The sequence below is a fragment of the Argiope bruennichi genome, chromosome 10 (genome assembly GCF_947563725.1).
Source record: "Argiope bruennichi chromosome 10, qqArgBrue1.1, whole genome shotgun sequence".
Lineage (NCBI taxonomy): Eukaryota > Metazoa > Arthropoda > Arachnida > Araneae > Araneidae > Argiope > Argiope bruennichi.
Genome location: NC_079160.1, coordinates 89,765,273 through 89,785,680, shown reverse-complemented (window position 1 = coordinate 89,785,680; position 20,408 = coordinate 89,765,273). Strand labels below are relative to the sequence as shown.

The 20,408-nt window shown below is 27.9% G+C and overlaps 1 protein-coding gene across 1 annotated transcript; it reads left to right on the top strand.

The window, feature by feature from the left end:
* Positions 1-15,062: 15,062 nt before the first annotated feature.
* On the top strand, positions 15,063-20,138 carry LOC129989066 (gastrula zinc finger protein XlCGF62.1-like). Its single transcript, XM_056097390.1, has 2 exons — positions 15,063-15,148; positions 18,680-20,138. Exon 2 carries the CDS (start codon positions 18,809-18,811, stop codon positions 19,490-19,492), a length of 684 nt encoding a protein of 227 aa, XP_055953365.1. The 5' UTR covers positions 15,063-15,148; positions 18,680-18,808; the 3' UTR covers positions 19,493-20,138.
* Positions 20,139-20,408: the final 270 nt, after the last annotated feature.

Genomic DNA, 20,408 nt, shown 5'->3' with positions numbered 1-20,408 from the left:
GGGGGATCTCGCGGATTTGATAACAAATTTGAAATAAATAAATTCCGATAGAAATATTCGGAAATTTGACAGAAAGTTCATTTTCATTATAATGCATTTGAGTGCACACTATCCTTGCAAATCAAATAAATAAAATACAGTAACTCATTTGTTAACAATTTATTAAAGCATTTAGATCTTCACGGTATGCCATATCTGCCTCAGTTAACAATATTCAAATCATATGATTTTGCTAATCATATTGAAATTTATTTGGAACAAATGGTTTTGATATTTCGAGGGGTTTTTTTTTTCAATATTTTATAGGGTTTTTTTTTTTTATGTATATCGTTGACATTTCTCGAATATCACTAATTTTGGAATTATTTATTTTTAGTTTTTCTATACATAGTTATTCCTCCCCCCCTCCCATGTTTTGTTTAATTCTTCATTTTCATTGAGTTACTTTTTCTTTCTTTTTTTCTGAGTAAAGAAGGGGGGGGGGATGTGTGCAAGTCTACTATGAAAAAAAAATTACTGTCGTTTCAGCATTACGATATAGATTTTGAGGCCTCCAGGTTTCAAGTCACTAGTAGAGATGCATAATCCACGATTTTTTAAATAAAAATAATATTGCTATTGCTATTTTTAAATATGCGTTCCAAATATCTGTTATTTCAATCATTATTAATTAAAAATTATTACTTAATATTAAATATAAAATTTATTAATTGTAATTAATACTTAATTTACTAATTTAAGTAACGTGTGGTTGAATTAATTTATCTGTTTCAGCTTACTTCTTAAATTTTTTTTCCCTCAAAACTATTTATTTGATTTATTTATTGGAGTGAACCATTTTCTGGAAAAGGAGAGTTAAAAATATATGTCATTTCTTTAAAATGTTTACTTTAGTTCTATATTCTAACAAAAGATGGCGCCAGCAGTAAACAGAATACATGTAATCAAAGTCAATCATGTCACGAGCAATTAAAAATGATCTGTATGGAATAGTGCATCATCAAATACAAATATCGGAAAATCAAAGTCACGCCTGTTAAGTGGAGCGGTGACTTCGCACTTTCCAGTGAAGCCTCGCACTTTCCGGTGAAATCACCACTCCGATAAATTTCAGTGATATGCAATTCAATGATACGATACGATAATTCCAATAACCGGTCCGTTCACTTTTCAATCCAATCACAGATTTCTTTCGAGAGCTTCCATTGAACAGATTGTATCGATTGTTACTTTCCAGTGAAGTCACCGCTCCGGCAAATTTCAGTGATATCGTATCGATTGTTACTTTCTATCGTGATCCAAAATCTGTAATCGAAATATCACCAGTAAGATTGTATCAAGGATTTGAATCACATCCCTCTTTGAAAATTATTGATCACTTGTATTTGTGATTTTTTGATATTGGTTACGTAATAACCGCTCGTAGAATATTCATCATCCCTAGTCACTAGGTGACCGCCTCCACCGCCTGTGCGGTATCGATTATTACTTTCCAGTGAAGTCACCGCTCCGATAAATTTCAGTAATATCGTATTGATTGTTACTTTCTATCGTGATCCTAAACTTGTAATCGAATTATCACCAGTAAGATCGTATCAAGGATTTGAATCACAACCCTCTTTGAAAAGTATTGATCACTGGTATTTGTGACTTTATGATATTGGTTATGTAATAACCGGTCGTAAAATATTCGCCATCCCTATTGCGAACATGAAAATTAAATTTTTTAATGGAGTTGAAATGCTTTATACAACGCAATGATCACTACAGAGTTATTCACAAATTAAAAAGTTTGAATATTGATATTTGATCTCCAATAATTTCAAAAGGTTGCTTAAAGCTCCTCGAAGAATAAGACATTTTGTAGAATTTAGAGGAAATCAATAATGGAAATTTAATTAAAAATTTGAGGTGTAATTTTATTACTGAACACTTCAGTGAACAAATTTTCTCTACTAAATAAAAGCAAATTCGTTGAAAGTCTGGATCAAAACCAAGTAATAACAAAAAAGTATTGCCTATCTTTGTCGGATCGTGAAAATGGCAGTAAGTATCTTATAAAGTTTCATAATCTAAAGTACAGGAAGAACAGAATAGTAATAATTTTTACGGAAATGATTAATAAATTAATTAATATTGTTGCATTAATATTATTTAACTTATTTTTATCTTTAATTAAAATTAACAATTGAAATTAATCATTATAAATATTAATTTAATTAATTATGTGAATATTATATTATTATTAATAAGAATTGCTTAAATTATTCTTTTAATCAGTACTGTTATTATTAGTAATAATTCCATTAAGTTCAGATGCAGGACTCGGAACAGATTTGCGGTTCTAGAACCATTCAGTGAATGTGTTTTTCTGTTTGTTGACGTTTGAAAAAAAATGCCTAATGTTCTGGATAAAAATATTAATCTCATTTCGCCTATAAAAAGTAAATATTAAAAGAAACTGCATGAAATTTTTTATGCTATTAAGCAATCATATTAATGTATGAATAATATTGCAGACAGACTATTATTTTGTGTACTAATTCTTTCTGAACAAAAAATAAGTTATAGAAATTGTAATGTCAAATTGTAACATCTTGTACCTTTAACTACTTTGATATGTTGTTCCCACAGAGGTTGTTCTTTTAAACAGTCAGAGGTACGTTCTTCTTATTTAGAGGATACTTGATCAATATTTTCTAAAAAAGTGAGATAATTGGTAATTTATATGTGCTATCTTTAATTGACTTTTAATCATGTTGTTATTGGAAAGGATATCTGTAAAACCATTGTAATGGTGGATAGGTAAATAGGTTTTGGGATGGCATTGTAAATTTTTCCTCTGTAAATAACTCTTGAAAAGAGTGATGAATTAAAATATTTCTGAGTTTTAAGGATACTTTCATCTATAATTTGACGTATGAAATTATGCAATATCATGCAATAGTTTATCTTTTAATAATCAAATATTATTACTTAATCATTAGAATTCAAAATCAAGTTAGGCTTACCCGGCCATATTTATTTAGAGATACTCAATTCTGTCAAAAGAAGCTTCACAATATAAGAATTTATTTAGATCTCTTCTTAAACAATGTGTTTAACTTATGTCATTGCCAATAAAAGAAAAAAGAAAGATCAATCTTCGGTTACTAACAGAAACACAAAAAAACAACAGCTATAATCTTCTGCAGACTTTCTGAAAATTATGATAAATTGTTTTCAAATTATAAAATTGAATAAGGATTTTCCTCGTTCATTCAATAACAAATTGAATAATGAATTGAATGTCTCCTCTCTTCTTTTTCTTAAGAATTAAAAAGAAATCAATAATAAAGTACAACTTGATTTCCATGGCGACCACAACAAACCATCAAATCATGTAAAAAAAGACAAAATATAGTCAAATTAAAAGCAACCCTATACACTTTCACTTTGGGTTTCACTATTGCTTAAATAACAGTAGATTCAACATTCTAACAAGATTTTTCCAGTTTCTTTAAGAAATAGTATACTAATGTAATAAATATATAGTTTGGTCACTTCAAATCCTCTATAATTTTATATGCTCCTGCTCATATTGTTCCTTCTAGTTTTACTGTTCTTTCTTCTTCTTAAAAAAATTCTGTTTAATGTGATATTTTTTCAAAATAAAATATACTTTTTATTATTGCTCTTGCAATCTTTCTGAATTGCATTTTTTGGAAATCCTATCTATTTATATGTAATTTTGTTGGAAACAAAATTATTCATTTCTATAGTATCATTATGGATTGTAGAGTATGCATACTTAGATTCATAGCATTTTGAATGATATGTGACCAGTTTGTATAAGTTTTACAGTACATCTAAAAATGTTTAGTTAGGTACCTAAACATGCTAAACAATTTTAGGTATAACTATTTTTGCCTCTTTCTTGTTATGCTGTCTTCATGTTTCTTCCCTATAAATTGATCAAAATAGAAGAAAATGATTTAACACATAGTGTTGAAATTTGTTTATATGGAAGTTAACATTTTCAGAACCAATCCATATAGCAATATATCCATCAATTTGGAAGAGTGATTTAGAAATATGGAGTTAAATGGTAATAATCTTACTTTTTTCCTGTCCTGTACATTTAATTGAAGATGGAGATAATGAAAATAATAATGATAAAAATTTATTTGAAAGGATTAGATGGAAAATTCTTAGCACTTTCATATTTGGACAGTTATTCTTTGCGTGCTATCTCCTTCATAATGTCTTTTTTTTTTTTTTTACAATATATAATATAGAAGTAGTATTCAATACCTTATTCTTTTATGGTTTGTATTTACCATATATACTACTATTGAGCTAGTTTAATTGAGAAGTTATCTCCTACTACTTTGGTCTGGAGATTCTTGTTATGTTAAAAAAAAAAAAAAAAAAAAGTAGGTGAAATGATAAAAAAAAGAGAGAGAACCTGCCCTGTAATTATTATAATTATTATTTACTTTGTTATCTTTGTAAAATGTGTTGATTACTATGTTTGATATTTATTTTTATCTTAACTTACATTAATAATGTATATTATATAAGAAGTTTATTTTGGTCAACATGTTGCTCCATGATATTTTTTTTGTAAGATGGATAGAGAGAATTGATAGTATAGTATAAATCTTTAAATGGATTTCTAAATAATAGGGAAGGAGTATCTGTAATGCTGCTAATTTAAACTTCAGTTCAATGAAATGAGTTTGTTGCAGAACAATAACAATAAAAATTATTATTGTTGCATTTATAAAACATTTACAAGTTTTGGTCATATGAAAGATTTATTTATTTATCGATTTCCTACTCTGTATCTTATTCATTGAAAAGAAATATTTTAAAACTAAAATGTTTGAATACTTCATCCAGTAAATTTAATTCTAAGATTGGATATAAATATGAATATGTGTTCTTGAAATATGAAATTCGTACATTGAATTTTGTATACAGCACACAGCATTTATAAATTAATACAGAATGATAGGACATTATTTATAGGCTTGCATTTATTTCAAAATTCCAGAAGTAACTCTCATTAAATTTTGTATACAGTCGAGTTCAGTGTATAATTAAAGTACTTACACAAATCTAAGATATATTTTTAATATGTTGGATTATTTTTAAGATACCTTTTTTTGTTAACTTATCTCAGTGAGATATAATAATAATAATTTTAAATCGACTAATCAAATTTCAGTTTTAATTAATAAATTTTTACAAGATTTAGTTATGTAATAAAAATGTAATTCATTGATTTTTTAAAAAACTTCTTTATGATTTTTTTTCTTTTTAAATCATTTCAGTGTGTGTGTGGAGAGGAGGAGTTAATGATAAAAAATTGAAACTGAAGAGACATTTTCTTTTCCAGATAAATTGGTTTCCAAGGAGGGCCAGATTTGGAGTTAAGGAAGAGATTTTCGGTGAAATGAAATGAAACTTATACGAATTCTGGGTATATGAAAAATATGCTCCATTATTCAGAATTAATGAAGATAATTCATAAGATTTAAATTCATTCTTTAAGAAAATTCTGGTTAAATCATACAATATGAATTCATCCATCGATGCAGATGAAACATATAGGGTGAATGATCAAAGTGTGAAGGATTTTGATACTGATACGGATATCAAAAATATGATTCAGGTGAAGAAAAAATCCTTCAAATGTGATATATGTTCCAAGGCATTTTCTCAAAAACATGGTTTCAATCGACATTATACTATTCACACAAATGAGAAACCTTTTGCTTGTGATATATGTGGCAAATCATTTCGACTGAAATTTATCTTAACTAATCATTATCTTACTCATAATAATGAAAAATCATTTGTCTGTGATTGTGGAAAGGCATTTTTTCAGAAAAGTGCTTTAAACAGACATTATCTCACGCATAAAAACAAAAATGCTTTTGTATGTAATGTGTGTGGTAAGACATTTTCCGATAAACGTGTTTTCAATGGACATTATCGTATTCATACAAATGAAAAACCATTTGTTTGTAATATATGTGATAAAGCGTATGTTTGCAAATATGATTTAAAGAGACACCATCTTAGTCATACAAATGAAAAACCTTTTGTTTGTGAAATTTGTGGTAAGGCATTTGTTCTTAATTGTCGTTTAAAGCAGCATTATCGTATTCACACAGATGAAAGACCTTATCCTTGTATTGTATGCAATAAAAAATTTTCACATAAAAGTCATTTAAATGACCATTATCGTTGTCATTCAAATGAAAAACCTTTTGTTTGTGATATATGTGGCAAGGCATTTTCAAGAAAGTGCAATCACAATAAACATTATCGTACTCATATAAATAGAAAAATTGTATCCATTTGAGACATATTTTGATGAATTCTTTATTAGATTTGTGTAGCTGTTCAGTATTCTTTTTGTGTTGATAGGACGCCTTTACATTTTCATACACACACACACAGAAAAAAAATGTCTATGAAGATGGGTCGATTCTTGCAGAAATATAAGCAAAACTGAACTTTCATATACTTTGAGTGAACATCATCTTAATGATGAAACATAGAAGACTGCATAGTATTTATCTCCACGCATCATTTCTAATCAATGAAAAAAGGATATCCAAGAAGACTGTTATTGTATGAGATCTTGCAGTTTAACCTGGGGAAGTTCAAAAGTATCTTGACGCATTCAGATTTACGCACTTTTTCCAAATATTTCCAGAAAGGCGGCTGAAATAAAAAGCTGAATGTAAAATATGTACTGCATTTCCTAATTTACCTTGAAGATTCAATCACGCGAACATTAAGGGTATGGACCAGTAGTAGGTGGAGAAGAAAATGATTTTGACTCATGATTGAATCTTCACGGTTATTTGGGAGTTTAAATACATAGTTTCTTTATGGTCAGACTTCAAAGATAATTCATCTGACCTTTCTAGAGATATTTGGAAAAAGTGCAAAAATCGGAAAATATCCTGATTTTTTTTATCACTTTTTATATCATTGTAATAGCATTTAAGAAATCGTACAACTTGCTTGTGTGTTTAAGTGTTATCAGGCATTAGACATTCGTAATGCATATGATTTTTGATTATTCTAATAAATTAATATTATTCTAAATAAAGAATGTTTCATATATGTGGTGGTACTAGAAGAAGCGTGTCAAATCAATGAGAATTGGAGATTTAAGTTTGAACCATCTGCAATTATTACTTAAAAATGGTTTTTCACAAGTAACACGGAATGAATGGGAAAAGCAGTATGAATACATTAAACATATAGAAAATAGTTATTGGAAAAAAAGATGGACTAATGGAAGAAATTGTGGACGAATTAGTATCAATGTATCACATAGCGATTCAGATTTTTGCCCAGGCAAAGACATTTCAAGTGATTCGGACATTGATGTAGTGTACAGAATAGTTATTCATACTCTCGGAATTTAGGTGAAAATTATGGAGTTATGGTTATATAGTGAAAAACCGCAGAAAATACCCTCTTCACGAATCCTCGCTCATAGAAATGCTGAGAGTTAATAAAAAAATATTTTTAGCATCGTTAAAAAAGAAGCGAAATCTTGTTTCTGTATGAATGTTCCTCATTACAAAATGCATATAGGAGTCTGCAAATAATGACTTCAAAAAAGTACTAATGATTGCTATTTTATTAAAAATATATATATAAATATCTGACAAACAGTGCTAATTTATTTGATGAACTAAATTATATCGTAATTTTTTAGTAAAATTATTTCATTAATATATTTAATCAAAAATAGATGTCTGTTAAATAATTTTGAGTAATGTTTTGGTTTATTAAAATTCTATTTTTGATATTCGTTATCTGTAATATATCTGCAAGAAGTGCTACGGGTGACTTGGTAACCAATATTGCAGAGTATGAGTTATTCCAAAGACACTGATAAATATTTCGTCAGTTCTTAAAAGAAAATGAAAGGAATAAATATCTTTTATTTTGCCTATTTATTGACTTATTTATATTTTAATTTTTTGCTGAATTTCGTTTTTACTTTTTATTTAGATTAAATAATAACAGATTTATTATAAATTAAACAGTTGCAAATTAACTAATTTTTTTTTCTGACCCTTAGTTTATTATTTGAAACTATCATTTTCGTCTAATTCAAAACTTAGAAATTCTAGTTTAAAATGGGGGGGAGGAATATAATCTTAAAACATAAGCTTTCCTCTCTTAAAAACGCATGAATCTTCAAGCAAATATCAAACTATTTTGTTATTATCCAATGGTTTTTATTTAATTCACGGCAGCCCCAGGTCTTAAAAAATCAATACAAAAGCAATAGAAGAAATGTTGAAGGCTTTCTTATGCACGGCATTATTTTCAAGCTTAAATAACAAGGAATTTTTAAGTTTATCCATAATTTAATTTAAAAAAAAATATTTAACTCTCATATAAAGTACATCTGTATTAGCACAGGCGAGAAATTTATTTCGCGCTGAAAACTGAATTTTGAAGCGCGTTTACTAAAAAAAAAACAAATTATTCTACGTGTCACTCCGTAGGCGAAGTACAATCGTCAAAAAATGCTGACCCTGGGCTTCTGAAATGAGCGGTAAAAGTTTATTTTCGTGTTTCAAATTTCAGTTTTTAAAGTTTATGTTCATATTTCAAAATGTCATCAATCACTTGTCAAACACTAGTGCTAAAAGATGCATGGCAGTGAGTGGTACACAAACCATATGTTTTCAAATGGTTTCTTATCAGACCAAAAGAAATGCCGCGATGCATAATTTGTTAATTGAATTGAGAGTTCGAATAACTAAACGTTTGTGAACATTTGAATATTACCAGTATTGTAAACGGCGTTACCTAAGATAGACACATTAAAATCACTCGTTGCAGATTCTGGGAATATAAATACTTGCTTTGTTACTCAACTGGAAAAGGCAAGAATGAAAATTTATTTACAACTGTTCTTAAACTGACTAAAATTATTTTTATATAAGAATAATCGCTTTCAGAAACCAACAGGTAGCTTCTTGTTAGTTCTGCCAAATAGCAAAAACAAATTTTTTAAACATAATTTGAAACTTGTCTGTCATATTATAGTAGTAATAATTCAGTTAAATACATAAAAGTAATATAAAAAAATGTTAGCCCATACCCGTCGTGCCCTTGTTTCATATATGCATCAAATTATTACTTTCTAAATTCAAAATAACTTTAAATCATCCTAAAAGCACTATGCTTCAATACAATAATTACACTTAAACCATAAACACCATTCTATGGATTCTTAATTGAATCAGTAAACAAGCATCTTCCCGAAACAAACTTTTCAGCTAAAAGAGAAAGTTTTTGTTTCAGCTAAAAGAGAAAATAAAACAGTTAAGACGTTAAATGAAATATTTTGTAACTAAAATTTCTGAATGAAATGAATTATTATTTATGCTATGGAAAATAAACCATTGATTTACAGGTAGGAAGAAAATATATCGGTTTCACCTGTTATATCTGTTTGAATTTCAAAATTTACATTTCATTAAAATGAATCTAATGTCAATAAAAATTAAATTAAATGCAGTTATCCTTTGGTACTTTTCAAATATTACAGATTCATTTTTTTACATTACAAAAATTGTTTCTAAAAGAATTCTTTTGAAATGAAATCAGCATTGGAAAATCGACATGTTATTAAAAATAAGTGGGACACTCCGCATTTAATTAAAATTCAGGATGCAAAATCGAACATATTTCGGGTAAGCTGTTTCATATTTTTCTGCTCAGACACTATGAATAATAATTATAAACATATCTACAAATGACTGCTTTGCGACGTAACCTTTTACGCTAAAGCACTGTTTATTTCTTTCTAGAACTGACATAGAATGGAAATTCTAACAGCCAGTTCTGATTAGTACAAACTTAATTCTATTAATTTTAATTCCGTCTAAGTGTGGCAGATAAGAAAGAAAAAAAAAATGGTTTTTCGATAGAAGATTTTATTCTCAATCTTTTTCTGTTCTGTAAAAACAGAAAACTGTTATCTTGAATGTCTTTAAAAACATTGTTCGGGTTTACTTAAGAATGTATAAAAATTACTCTACTCATGATAAAAAAAAAAAAAAAAAAAAAAAAAATATGCAAGTCAATATTTAAACTAACATCATTGGAGTAATAATGACTTATTTTTAAAAATGGTATACGCATCATTTTCGTGCGATATTCGTTTCAAAAGTTATTGGCAAAAAACAGGCGAAATGCTGAGTTTACAACTCGTACTTTATCGTATACAAAGTGTCGTAATCATTCAATCACGAGATTTTGACGAATCTCCACATTTCAAATCTCTCAGACACATTTTTGGAGTTTTGCAAAAATAATTCTCTTTGTGATCTGATTGCTCAGAAAGCGCTTTGAACTAGAAGAATGAAATTTGGTATATAAATCGAAATTGTAGTTTTATATCAAATTTTGAACGAAATCCATTCAAAGGAGAACTGGCTGTCCGAATATAAGGTAGGTAGCTAAAAGCTAGGTAGATAAAATTTGGTACACGGATTTAACATCTAAAGTGTAGATCCGTAAAAAAATGGAACCAAATTCATCCAGAGGTTGACCATCAATCGATCTGTACTTATTTAAGTACGTAAACGCGATACTAAAATATATGAAATTTTGGTAAGTTCCTTTGTGATTACAATTAAAATTCTGTATCTAGTTTTAGTTTTGATCGTCGGGGAAAAAACTTACGCATTCGGTATTTTGGTATTAGCCATTTCCAAGCAAGTATTCGGCAATAATTTCACACTTTTGGGCTCTTTCGTAACTGTTGTTCCCTAATGCCATCTCTACACAAATATATTTATTAGAGGATATGCTAGAAAGTTTCGGCGAGACTACGCACGCCAGCTTAATTAAATCTCTTAAAAAAATATTCTTTGTGAAAGTTGAAAATAGCTCCATTGACTTAGAAAATATTCAAAATCTGCTTCGTTATTGTTCACCATTTCGAAAGAGTTCTGTGATATAAATTAAAGACAGGCGTATATATTTTCTGTTTTATATGCAGAGATTGAAGAATATTGAGAGCTCCAATATCTAAAAAATTTCAGACTTTCAATGAAATGTTATTTTTTAAAAGTACATTAGATTTATTTATTTTACCCTCTCCTGCTCCAAAATGAGTGTGAGATCCATGAAATCGGCAAAAAATACTCACTATGTGAATTTCAATAAAATTTGGAAAAGACTAAATGAAACTCGGAACAAAATATAGAAAGAACTCAGAGCCGCGTCCAAATGAAAAATAATCTAGCATCAAAATTTCTCCGATAATCGAAATCCGGATTTATAATTCGGTTTCTTATTTTTGTCTCGAAATTTCGTAACATTCTCAGTTTTTAACATATACCTTTTCTTATTTAAAATATTCATAACTGGTTCCTCTAAAGCACCGTTTGTATATTTTTCTAGAGACTGACGTATTGAAATTTTTGTAACCAACATTGATTTTCACAAATATAATACTTTGAGTGTAAATTTATATACGTTTTTTCAGATCATATTAATGTGTTGAAAATAGCAATTAAATTTTAAAGTTATAGATTTATCATAAAAGAGAAAAAATCTCTTTTGTATCTCAAGAAAAAAAAAAAAAACTTTTTTTGAGTATTGAGATTAATATTCATCATATCTATATTACATATCTTGAGTATTAATAGTATATTTCTTTTTTTAAACAATTTTTGTGCATGCAGGTAGATGGTTAATTTAAAAAATCTTTAACTGCCATTTAACATGTTGATTGTTTTTGAGTTTTTGATGCAGCATTATGTATTAAATGAATTTCATTGAATGTTTTTTCCCTTGAGGTTTTGATAAATAACAATAATAAATGAATGGTGATCATTGCATTTTTTAAAAAGGAGGAATATCTTTTTTTAATCCTTCATTTTTGCCTGAATTAGGATTAATTTGTCTATTATTAATCAAACTGTTGTGAATAAATGCGAAATCATGATATCAGTATCATAACTTGCACTAGGAAGTTACATTTTCTCTAAGGAGATTCATCATCTATAATTACAATTTTATCATCTCTTTCGTCGACATTATTTCCATCGTTGATGCAATCATTTAGCTTTGGATCCTCTTTTAAAGAAACAATTCTTTTTCGTTATTTCAAATTTGACCTGCTTCCGGGCTAGGAAGATAATATTTATCGAATAAGCAAATTTTTCAGTGAACATTTGTTATTGTGACCCTTTGACGCTCGTGTTAAAATAAACGCTTTCATTACTGCAATCTTATTTATTCATTATAATTCTCAGGTTTTAGGTCTTCGGTTTATTCATACAATACGTTGGAAAGAAGACACTTTTACAATCTAGTCTCTTGAGAATGGCTAGAACATTCATTCATCAAGAGCAAAATTTTGCTTTTATCATTTTTTAGCCATTCAATATAAATATTAGTGGTGATCTAGTCTTTTATATATATATATATATATATATATATATATATATATATATATTATTAATGGCTTGATGATTAGGGATCCACAGTTGAACTTGCATTATTTGTGAAAATGTCCTAAAAATACAACGGGACTGCTACTGCTGCGGTTCATGAGTTTCAGCGAATGAAGAAATTAGGCAGTAAACTAATCTCTGTGAAAGGCACCCTGACTATGAAAGTGAGATTTGAAAAGATCGGGTAATTAGAAGCCCAAATTAGAAGGAAAAACATTTTTAAAAAATTGACATTTGGGTCTTCTGTACTGGTCTACAGCATTCGGTATTTTCTTAAATGGAATATTAGAAGAGGGAATACTGTCCTCTAATTCTTATATCTGCTGATCATATATGGAAACTTTTCAGATCTTTACTAATAATAAAGATAAATAGGTGCATGTGTGTTGGTCTCCCAACGACCAGACCGTTTGACCTACAGCTACTAAGAGTGGCAATATGCACCTTGGAAGAGATTTTTGAAATTTTAATTAGCTACAAATTATGCTGAACGTTTGCGTTTTCCGCGATCATTTCCGAACATATTATTACACAATAATGAATTCGATCTCGTTTCAAAATATAAAGAAGTGGCCTTTTAATGATATGCAACTCATTCGTCGTGAAATTTTTTTACTGGAATTTGACTTAATTTTACATTGTTGCTCCGAAATTTAAATCATTTTCGATTTTTCATCAGATATTTAACCGCTTGATATTCTTCCATCGCAGAAAGCTAAAAAAGATTCTGCTTAATATCTGCAGTTTCCAAGAATAATTAAAAAAAAAAAAAAAAAAGGGGAAGACATTCACATTTTTAATTGTGCTGTAATATCATGAAACTAGTCTCCATTAAAAGCATTCATATATATAATAAACAAAATATGTCAAACAATTAAAATAATAACCATTTTAATGATTAGCAATTTGATTGAATCATGAACATGAAATTTTCCTAAACAGTTTAACTGCAATAAGATATAATCAGTGTGTATGGCGCACCAGTTGGTCCCCAAAAACGACTAGTATGACAATAAGACATAACAATGACGTCCAAGTCAATTACCTTTCAAAGATATGGCTGGAAAAATGATGATTGATAAAGAATGCAGAAGAAGCAAATCATAGAACTTATAACACAAGATACATTTTAAAAAAGAATTGCAACCAGAATAAAGATTTGGTGATTGCATGGTCGATTAACCAAGAAAGATTTTTATATAATAAAGGGTTTCCAAAGTTCTTCAAAAATTCTTGAGTTTTATTTCATTTGAATACGGAAAAATACTTGATTCTTCTTTGGGCTTTTAAATAAAAGGACAGAGAAACATTAATTATATTTTGAAAGAGAAGAGAAAAACAATTTGAGACTTGGTTTTATCTTGAAAACTGCACTAGCAGAAAAAAAAAGGGGGTGGTGGAATGTGAACACCATTAATCACCAAATCTTTTTTCTTCTTATAGTTTGAAAGACGAGACAGAAGCAACAAGGATTACCTCTACAACTAATAGAGAATTTTTAACAGACCCATCAGATGGAAATCACACTAGCATGCCATTCACTATGTCTTCTCAAGGCTTAAATAAAGAATTGAAACTGTCTCTAAAGTTATTTTTCATATATCTCTTGTAAGGTGATTTTAAACTTATTTTGAGAAATGTTCTGCGAAAACTGCCAAAAAAGTTTTCATGTAGCCAATAAAGTGTTCTTAATTAATTTCATTTAGCATTGCTCCTACATTAGGAATATTATATTCAAATGTCTGGCTAATGTAAATGTGGCTAATGTAATCTAATGTTTGGCGAAGCGTTCAACAAATATTTGCTAAAGGAATCACACATTCAGTTCTAAAATGAAAACAGAATAGATTGACATCATCCTATCACACAGCCAGTTATATTTTACGAGATTTTAAAAACAGTTTTTTTTTCCTTGTTCTTTTTTATCTCTCTCGATGATGGTCTGTATGTAAATTAAAAATGCTTTTAATTATTTACGATGACGGCTTCTACGCTGCCGAAGTCTGCAAGCAAACCGAGAAGGTCGGGGAAAATAAAGATTTTCACTGCGTAGCAGAATCAAACAGTTTTAAGAATTAAAGTTTAAATTGCGCAACTTAAAATGTAAATTCCTATTATATTTATAGAACGCAATTTCGAATTGATTTCTTCAAATGGGAATCAAGACTTGTCGTTTGTGTCTGTTTTCTGCATTTTTACCCTTCATTAGGCTAAGCACTAATTCAATTAAATAATTCTTATGGGATTATTCATTTATTGTAAGGAGTTTTGTTTTGGTTAAAGAGTTAATGTATTTATGAAGGATCATCCAGTAATAATGCCGGTGAATGCGAGCTAGAATAGAAACCGATTCCTTGATTCTTCTGCATTTTTAACTCTTCTCTCGCTTGCAGCCTTAAATCGTGAATGGTAATGATAATGATTTTAAAACCAATTAAAAAGGACAAATCTCTTTATTTTGGCTTTTAATGCCAATATGGCAACCCTGCGTAAAACTGACGTCATGATTGCGCGCATTCTAATAATCTGTGTTTGTTCCTGTCTTTAAGGTTTAGAATTTATTGGTAACTTGTCACTACTTATTTTGAAATCGTAGACCGAGAATCTCGGTTTAAGAAAGCTTCTGAAAAATAGATTCTAAGGTTTGTTAATTTTAGAAGTGCATGTTTTGCAGTTCTTAAGTATTTTTTATGTTTCTTTGTCGTCAGTGTACACCGTAATGGATAAAAAATTAATTGATAAAATCATTTTTGTTATTTATAAAAAATAGAATTATTTTCCTCTTTCTTGATTATTTACATAAACAATAATTATAAAATGAATATTTACACAAAAGGAATTAAAATTTTAAAAATAATAGGTTTATGATTATTTTCTTTTCTCAATTTACTTCAACATTCTAAATAACATATAGTTCTTTACCTAGAGACCATTATAATACTTCAGGTATTTAAATTTCTCATACTTGAACTAAATCATTTATTTTCTCCATAAACGTTTTGAAATCTTTAGCATTAAAAAGAAAAAAAATCATTAATTTATTGTCACAGTTTTATTACAAAATTTTATTTCTAAATTATAAACCAATTATTCAAGAAAAAAAAAGTTGAATCCCAATTTTGATATATTTCTGCAATTTTTGTGTGAAGATTACATATCAATTCTCAGTAATGTAGTTGATTGTGTTTTTGTGTAATTATCATACTCACATGCACAAATTACCCACTGATGGATCTACCTAAAAAATAGGTAGAGAAATATGATTTTAGAGCAAAGATTATATATTAAAAATCCACAATTCTAATTAGCTATATTTTCGATTTTTCACATTCGAATAACTGTAATAGACAGAACTACTAGAAATATTTAATCTGAAATTTCATTAAGATTCCATATCAATAATCAAATCATGCAGCAAATTTCATTTTTCTAGTGAATAACATTTTTTAAGTAAACTCCAAATGAATGAAACTTTCTATAAATGAGTTTTATTTAAATTTAATAGATATCATTAATTTTAATGTGAAAATTACATATAACTGTATGTAATGATTTTATTTTCTCTGCATTCTAAAAATAATTATGTTTTAATCATTCGAATTTGGACTTCACTATAACTTCTGAGTTGAGTGGTTTCTTCCCACATTTTTGAACTTCTCAGTACTGACCCTAAAATGTGCTGAAATCAAAAATGGTTGTAAAAAAAATTCATTCCAAAGCTATAGAAATTAAAAATATTTTTGGGTAATCTCCTGCATGTTTTCTGCCTACCTTTTTGAACTGTGTCTCCCATTGGTCATGGCTCTTATAAAAATATATTAATAATGGAGAAAAATTTAATTCTTTCTGTAAAATTATGAGAAATAAAAAATATCATTAAAGAAATCTATACCTGTTTCTTCTTATTTCAAAAGACCTTTTACATACATATATATTAAATTATTTCATGCTTGTTTCTTCTTAATTCAAAAGACATTTTACATGCATATATCTAGTTGTGTGAAATTTGATTTATCATTTTCACAGTAAGCAACATAATATGTACAAAAGATGAGTTTTAGCTTAATTGCAAATTATAAAATTTAAACACCCTTCTAATTGTCTGTATTGAATTGCAGAACTTAATGTTATGGTGCTTGTATGGTATTTATTCATTTTATCAAAATATTAAAATGTTACTTTCTCACATATGAAGTATAGAAAGAAAAAGTATTGTATTCATCAAAAAAAAAAAAAAAATCGAACTTCAGCTTCTGACAAATTGTTACGTTTCAGATATACTCAAGAACAAAAAGTACATATGTGAAATTATGTCTGTCTCTGAACTCAAAAATGCTTTCAACTAGATATATGAAATTTGATATGTAGTCATTGCATCAAATTTATATATTTCCATTAAATTTTGAATGAAATTCATTCAGAGGAAGTCTGTGCAGCTATCTGAGTATAAGTTAACCAGATAAATAGAAAACATAATGAGATAGACAGATAAAATTTGGTATACGTATTAATTTTCTAAAATGTGGATCAGCATCAAATCTGGAACCAAATATATCAAGAAATTGACCATTTGTCAGTCACGAGCACTAACTCAAAAATGAAATGACTTAAATATATGATATTTGATATCTGATTTTGTAACAATATTTGCATGAAATTTTGATTTAAATTGGTCAGAAAAAAAGCATTCAAAATATACTTTGGCTTTTCTGGTACTTTTGTATTACTACATACCAGTGATAAATCATTAAATATTGCACTCTGATATGTTCTTCCATAACTATTGTTTGCCATTGGCAAATGGTTAATAATCACAAGGGTTTATTATTAAAGAATATGCAAAAAAATTTTGTAAAAGCCATTTCTGCTGGTTTAAGTTTAAAAAAAGAAATGGATGCTTCTTACATTTTTAGATTCTTTATCAGTTACTATAGCAGTGTTTATCATTTCTTAAAAATGTTTTAATCAATGCAGTTTTTCTTCCACAGCTAAAGTCTATTTTTTTGTTTTCATTCACTCTTATATGATTGTCTTTCTTTCTTAATTATTAAATTATTTTTTCCTTCTTCAGATTAATGAAAATGAAAACTAACATGACATATAATATTGAAAATCGATGACATAGAAGTTAACATTTTAAGAACAAATTCAAATTTATACTGCAGACAATATTTTTAATTTTGAAGGAGTGCAATTTGAAAATTTAGCTCGTGAATAAACAGTATAAAGAAAGAAAGAAATCACAATAGAAATGGGTTCTTGGAAAATTCTTAATTTTTTCAAACTTAGACATACAATTTTGAACTGCCTTCCAAAATATGCTATTTTATTGGTAGTTTAATTTTTTTTTAAAATTTTAATATTGAGGTTCATTATAATTTCAACAAAAGTTTATAAATTTAGTTAAATGTACCACTGTTGTATTTAGTAAGATGAGCCATTAACTTCTTTCACTTTGCAATTTATATTAATTGTTAAAAAGAATAACAATTAACTAAACTTCTGTAAAAAGAAATGATTTAAAAAAAATGCTTCTGAATAATTAATTTTTCTATATTTTATACCTCCTTGTTATGGTTATTGAATATGATACTGATTTTGATATTTCTTTCATTAATCAAATGTCTCATAATTGGTATTAGTAATTTTAGATTAATTTTTGAAATTTATATGGTGATTTAATGTTATTTCATTAGTTTTTTCCCCCTTTAGATTAGTAATGAAAATTAATTGTATAATATAAAATGCTGAACCAACGCATATGATTAGTTTACTTATATATATATATCACTATATGAGTTTAAGTTGGAAAGAGTTAAGAAATTTTCATTTTTTTTATTCCCTTGTCAATTTTAATTTTAAAATATGCATATATATAATATGCTTAATGAGATCTGTAATTATTGTTTTTTAATATCTATAATTATATTTTTATTGTAAATTAGTTAGTTGTAATTAATTTTTTAATATATATACTAGATTGATGGTATACAACTTTGTGCATTGTTTGAAACATTTTTTGCAAAACTTTTTCAATTTAGTTATATTACAATAAATACTTATTTATCGACTTTTATTTTTAATTATACCTGAAAAGTATTTTCACTTGTAAGCATTTCAGTATAAGTAGAAGGGGGCAATAAAGATAAAGTATGCGATATTTTATTTTTCAGATAAAATGGCTCCTAGGGATGAAGAGACATGGGAAAGAGGTCAAGCAAAATTTGCTTACATTCTGCATGTGGGAAAAAGTATCTATACATGAAAATTTGCAGTGATATGATTTAAATTCATGCATTATAATGGAGGCTTGCAGCAATGCAAATGAGACATATGAAATGAGTGATCCATGTGTGGAGACATTTAGTAGTGATACAAATATCAAAATTCTAACTTCTAGGAAGGACAAACCTTTCAAATGTGATGTATGTGCTAAGGCATTTTCTCAGAAACAGCAATTGAAACGCCATTGTAGTATACACACAAATGAGAAACCTTTTATTTGTGATATATGTGGCAAGGCATTTCGTCTGAAATTTATTTTAACTAACCATTATCTTATTCATAATGACGAAAAGCCATTTGTTTGTGACTGTGGCAAAGCATTTTTTCAGAAAAGTGCTTTAAACCGGCATTATCTTGCTCATAAAAACGAAAATGCCTTTGTATGTAATATGTGTGGTAAGACATTTTCCGATAAAGGTGTTTTCAGTTTGCATTATCGTACTCATACAAATGAAAAACCATTTGTTTGTGATTTGTGTGATAAAGCATATGTTTGCAAATATGATTTGAAGATTCACTATCGTTCTCATACAAATGAAAAACCTTTTGTTTGTGACATTTGTGGCAAGGCATTTGCTCGTAAAAATCGTTTAAACGAGCATGGTCGTACTCATACTGATGAAAGACCCTATGCTTGTAATAAATGCGATAAAAGGTTTTCTCGTACAAGTCATTTAAATGCACACTACCGTCGTCATTGAATGGATAAACCTTTTTATTTGTAATATGTATGATAGAATAATTGCTAAAAAAATATAAATTCAATAAACATTGTCATGTTCAGGAAAATGAAAAAAAAAAAAAAAGCATTATTTTGATACTTGTTTTAAAGAATTCTTTTAGGTATAATTATATAGTATTGTGCTTTTGATGGTGAAATATTTTATTCTTACATATGTAGAAGAAAGGCATTTACGTAAAATATAATTTCTGGAGATTCCTAGTCATCTCGATTCGATCTCAAACGGTTTTTGTATCCAATGGCGTAGCATTTAATGAATGATAATGATCTGAGACCAAACGATATTTTTTTAGTGAGTAAAAGTAATTCAGGCATTTAAAATTAATCCATTTCTAATCTGCACAAATTTAATTATGGTTACTGTTCCATTCCGTAGATAAGATGTGGTTATTAAACCTGATCTAATGATAATAGAATTGTGAAAATCTGTGTTTTCATAATAGCATTTAAGAAATCATACAGGCTTGATTTCTAGTATATTAATATTATTATACCAGATACTTATAATGCATATGATTCGTGATTATTCTGTGTGAATAAATATTGTGATGAGTAAAATGTTTTTTAAGGCATATTTTTTTGTGTTTTAATTTTTTTTTTCAATTTTTAAATATCATCAGGTAAAATTTTTTTTAAAAAACTCAATTGCAAAATGATTGTTGTGTTGCAGTCGTTTCTAGAAGCGAGATGATGACGTCTGAGTATCCACAGAAGTCCCATTCCTCCTGATTGGATTCCCTCCCTTCTGCAGAAATGGAAATTAAATTGATCTGATCTCAATTATTGAAATTTTACAGAAAATATGATATAATATTTAATTGTTTGCTCTTAAAAGAAGTATATAAATAATTTTCTTGTAATAATCATTTCAAAAG

Bases quoted from the DNA above. Each gene is read 5' to 3' on its own strand.
- LOC129989066 (XM_056097390.1), top strand. From the start codon at position 18,809: ATGGAGGCTTGCAGCAATGCAAATGAGACATATGAAATGAGTGATCCA.